The 4,390-nt window shown below is 37.7% G+C and overlaps 1 protein-coding gene across 1 annotated transcript; it reads right to left on the reverse strand.

Annotated features, from left to right (window-relative positions):
* Positions 1–3,425: 3,425 nt before the first annotated feature.
* On the reverse strand, positions 3,426–4,188 carry LOC148563558 (zinc finger BED domain-containing protein RICESLEEPER 1-like). Its single transcript, XM_088486850.1, has 2 exons — positions 3,573–4,188; positions 3,426–3,487 (listed from the first exon to the last, which is right to left on the reverse strand). The coding sequence occupies exons 1-2, from the start codon at positions 4,186–4,188 to the stop codon at positions 3,426–3,428; spliced, it is 678 nt and encodes a 225-aa protein (XP_088342976.1).
* Positions 4,189–4,390: the final 202 nt, after the last annotated feature.

Raw genomic sequence — 4,390 nt, forward strand, 5'->3', positions numbered from 1 at the left:
CCCATTTATCATCCTAAATCACTATCACCTACCCACAAACTACCCCCAACCCTTTTCTTTTAGCAACAGCAACAACCACAAAATAAATCAACAACAACATCCACAAAATAAATCAACAGAAATTTCAGATTAAACAACAATTCAGAAATCATCAACTGCAACTTCAGATCGAAAATCAACAACAACATAAATTAAAAAATTGAAAAGAAAGAAATGATGTTTATGTTCTTCAAAAATAAAAAAAAATAAAAAAAAGAAGAATGAAAATAGGAACAAAGAACTCAAAAGAGGTGTAGTGTTGTTACCGTTCGTTGCCATCGCGGTTGAGGGAAAAAGGAGGAAAAAGCGACGATACAGGGAGCTACTACTGCTGGCGCTATCGCAGCTGTGGCTGAGGATAAGAACAGATAGAGAGAGGGAGAAGAGCAGATCCCCTCACTACCAGAAGCTCAACGATGGTGATGGAGCTTGACGCCGACAGAGCAGCTTCCACCTCAGTCACGACACGATGGCGGCGGCTGCACTGGAGTAGAAGACCCAAATCGGCGGCCTGAACTAAAACGACGCCGTTGAGATCGATGCTCTTGAGGTTGATGCCGACATGGTTGTCGTTGAGAGCTAAAAAGGGGCTGGGATCGCCAAGGGAGTGGTCGTAGTGGGAGATGAGGAAGGTGAGGCCGACGCCAATGGAGGAAGGGTTGAGGTCGGTGATGGAGAGGGAGAAAAAGGTGGACAAAGAGGCGGGGGCGAAGATAGTAGGGTGGCGGAAAGGGAGAGAATGAGGTAATACCTCAAGAATTATACAAGAAAGTCGAAAAGCCTTCCACCTTAGCAAGGTTGGCATTTCCCCACCTTATCTGTCACTTATGCAATTCAGCTGGAATTATCATAGAAGGAGACATCCCCATTAAGGAGGACAAGCCCATCACTAAAAGAAGGATTGAGCAAACTAGAGAGCCTACACATGCAAATCAACAAGAGCATGTGGAGCTACCTCAACAAGAAATCCCTGAGATGCCTCAAGGGATGCATTTTCCTCCCCAAGGCTATTGGGACCAATTTCATACTTCTCTAGGAGAATTAAGCTCCAACATGGATCAGTTGAGGAAGGGACATCAAGAGCATTCCACCATCCTCTATGAAATAAGAGAAGATCAATGAGCCATGAGAGAAGAACAACAGAGGCAAGGACGAGACATAGAAGAAATCAAGCGCTCAATTGGATTCCAAAGAGGGAGTAGTAGCCGCCGTCACTAAGGTGGACCTGTTCCCTTAATCCCATGTTACCTATGTTATTTTTCTGTTTTCCATGTATTTTATCTTATTGTCTGTTTCCAGTGCATGATCATCTTTATTTTATGTCTTAAAGCTATGAAATATTCCATGCATCTCCCATCATGCTTAAAAGAAAAATTTTATGTGAAAAAGAGAAGTAAGATGCATGAATTTTGAGTTATATAATAAGAATAGTTCAATTATCTTGATGTAGTGGCATTGCTTTTACTTTCTGACTGCATGAATGAACAGTGCATGTTTGATGTTGAAGTTAAGAATGTTGGCTCTTGAAAGAATGATGATAAAAGAGAAGTATTGTTGATAATCTGAAAAATCCAAAAATTGATCCTTGAAGCAAGAAAAAGCAGCAATCAAAAAAAAAAGAAGAAAGAAAGAAAAAGAAAAAGAAAAAGAAAAAGAAAAAGAAAAAGAAAGAAGCGAGAAAAAAATTATATAGAAAAAGAAAGAAAAAAAAAGCCAATAGCTCTTTAAACCAAAAGGCAAGAGCAAGGATCCAAAGCTTTGAGCATCAATAGTTAGGAGGGCCTAAAAGAAACAAAATCTTGGCCTAAACAGTTCAAATGAGCTGCTTCCCTAACTATATGCTTGTGGTGTGAAGGTGTCAAGTGAAAAACTTGAGACTGAGCAGTTAAATTCGTGATCCAAAGCAAAAGAGTGTGCTTAAAAACTCTAGATACCACTGGCTAGGGATTCTAGCAAAGCTGAATCACAATCCTAAAGGGTTCACCCAGTTAAGTGTTTGTGGCGTTTATGTATCCGGTAGTAATACTAGAAAACAAAGCGCTTAGGGTCACAGCCAAGACTCAAAAGAAGCTGTGTTCAAAAATGAAAAAGAACTAAACTAGGAGAGTCAATAATATCATCTGGATTCTAAGTTCCTAAAGATGCCAATTTTTCTGAGCTTCAAAGGAAAGTGAGATGCCAAAACTATTCAGAAGTGAATACCACTAGTCCCGCTCATCTAATTGAAACTGAGCTTCATTGAAAACTCTGAGATTTATTGTATTCTTCTCTTCTTTGTAATCTTACTTTGTTTTTGGTTGCTTGGGGACAAGCAACAGTTTAAGTTTGGTATTCTGATGAGCGGGTATTTTATACGCTTTTTTACATCAATTTCATATAGTTTTTGTTACGTTTTGTTTAAGTTTTATTATATTTTCATAGGTTTTAGTGCAAAATTCATATTTTTGGATTTTTCTTTGATTTGTTGTGTTTTATGATGATTTATAATATTTTTTGGCTGAAATTGAGAAGTTTTGGCAAAGTCTGATTTAGAGACAGAGGAAAAACTGCAGATGCTGTCAGATTCTGACCTCCATGCAATCGAAAGGGCATTTCTGGAGCTACAAAAGACCAAATGGCACGCTCTTCACAGCTATGGAAAGCTAACATTCAGGGCTTTCCAAAAATATATAATAGTTTATACTTTGATTTGGAAATAAATGACCAAAACTGGCGTTCATTGCCAGCCACCAACCCTATTCCTAGCGCCCAACGCCCAAAAGGGAGCAGCTGGCGTCCAACGCCCATTCAGGAGCCCAAAGTTGGCGCCCAATGCCCCAGAGGGAGTACCAACTTGTGGCTTCACTCAAGTTCATCCCAAATGCTCACCAAGTGGGCCCAAAAAGTGGATTTTTGCACTACTAGACTAGTTTATCTTATTTCTATAATTCTTAGTTATCAGATTAGTATTTATAGGAGAAGATCACCCTTGTTTAGGGGTTCCGCCAATCTTCTTCCCCCACTTTTACTTTCAAACATTCTGTAAGCTATAGGGGTGGCAGTGGGGCGGGTAGGGGCGGGTTTTTACCCTACCCGACCCCGCCCTGCCGTCCCGTAACTCAAGTACTACCCGCCCCGTCACACCCCGCGGGTAGTAAATTACAATACCCGAACCCGCCCTTGCAGGTACCCGCCCCTATAAAAATTAAATATTTTAATTTTTACATATTCATATCTAAATTAAAACAAAAACTTAAAATTCATAAATAAATTAAAATACAAACATAAAATTCATACAATGTCATTAGCTCAAATAACTTGAAATTAAAAAAAAAGTATTAGATCACTACAAATTTAACACCATAATAAAGAAATTACAATATTAGATATAAAAAAATCTTCAACCCTTATTCTTGATCACTTTCAACATCTTCATCATCATTAAAAGTTTGCAAATCAAGATTTAAACCTAAAAATCAAAAGATGGAACAATTAGCAAATTAATTGGTACTATCTAAAAAACTAACATAAATGAAGATTAATCAATATATCACCTTTACTTCCCAAAGGTGCCCACAACCAACTTTGGCCACACATCAAAGCTTCAATTATGTCTTGTTTGAACTTTGCGCGATGAGGAGAAATTACATGACCACTTGTACTAAAAGCAGATTCAGAGGCAACAGTGGACACCGGAATAGCATATATATCCTTAGCTATTTTTGCAAGAACTTTAAATTTCATCTGATTGTTCTTCCACCATTTAAAAACATTAAAATTAGGATCATTTTGAGGATGAATTTCCTCCTCAAGATAATGATCAAACTCAACATTCACATATGAACTCCTTGTCATTTTTCTTCTTTTAAGATACACCATATAATCATCACCCCCAAATAGACTTGCATTTCCACTTTCATTAACTTCTTTTGTACCAACACCAACACTGACATGTGACACATCAGAACTCATTTTTTGAGTGTATTCATTAACCAACTCATTACACAACTGATGAATTCTATCAACTTGCTTGGAGCATTCTGTTGGATCTGGATACATTTTTTTAAATTGGAACTCAACCCCAACCATCTTGTACCTAGGGTCTAAAACAGCAGCAACACCCATAATGCCATGAATTTCATCCCAATACTTTTTAAATTTCTTCTTCATATAGATGCCATATTAGCAATTAACAGATTAGTAGAAATTTCCCATTCATCCAATGACACTTTTATTTTACAAACTAGAGTAAAATAAAGATTAGCAGTCAGAAATTTAGACCCAGAAAACAGTTGAGTAACATCATAAAACAACTTCAACTTATCACAAATTTCCTTCGCAAGTTCTCATTCCTCATTACTTGGCACAGTTT

Source organism: Arachis ipaensis, chromosome B5 (assembly GCF_059453495.1).
Source record: "Arachis ipaensis isolate K30076 ecotype BB chromosome B5, ASM5945349v1, whole genome shotgun sequence".
NCBI classification, from domain to species: Eukaryota; Viridiplantae; Streptophyta; class Magnoliopsida; order Fabales; family Fabaceae; genus Arachis; species Arachis ipaensis.

Bases quoted from the DNA above. Each gene is read 5' to 3' on its own strand.
- LOC148563558 (XM_088486850.1), bottom strand. From the start codon at position 4,188: ATGAAGAAGAAATTTAAAAAGTATTGGGATGAAATTCATGGCATTATG. The intron at 3,488-3,572 runs GTGATATATTGA...TTTGATTTTTAG, and splicing joins GGCACCTTTGGGAAGTAAAG to GTTTAAATCTTGATTTGCAA.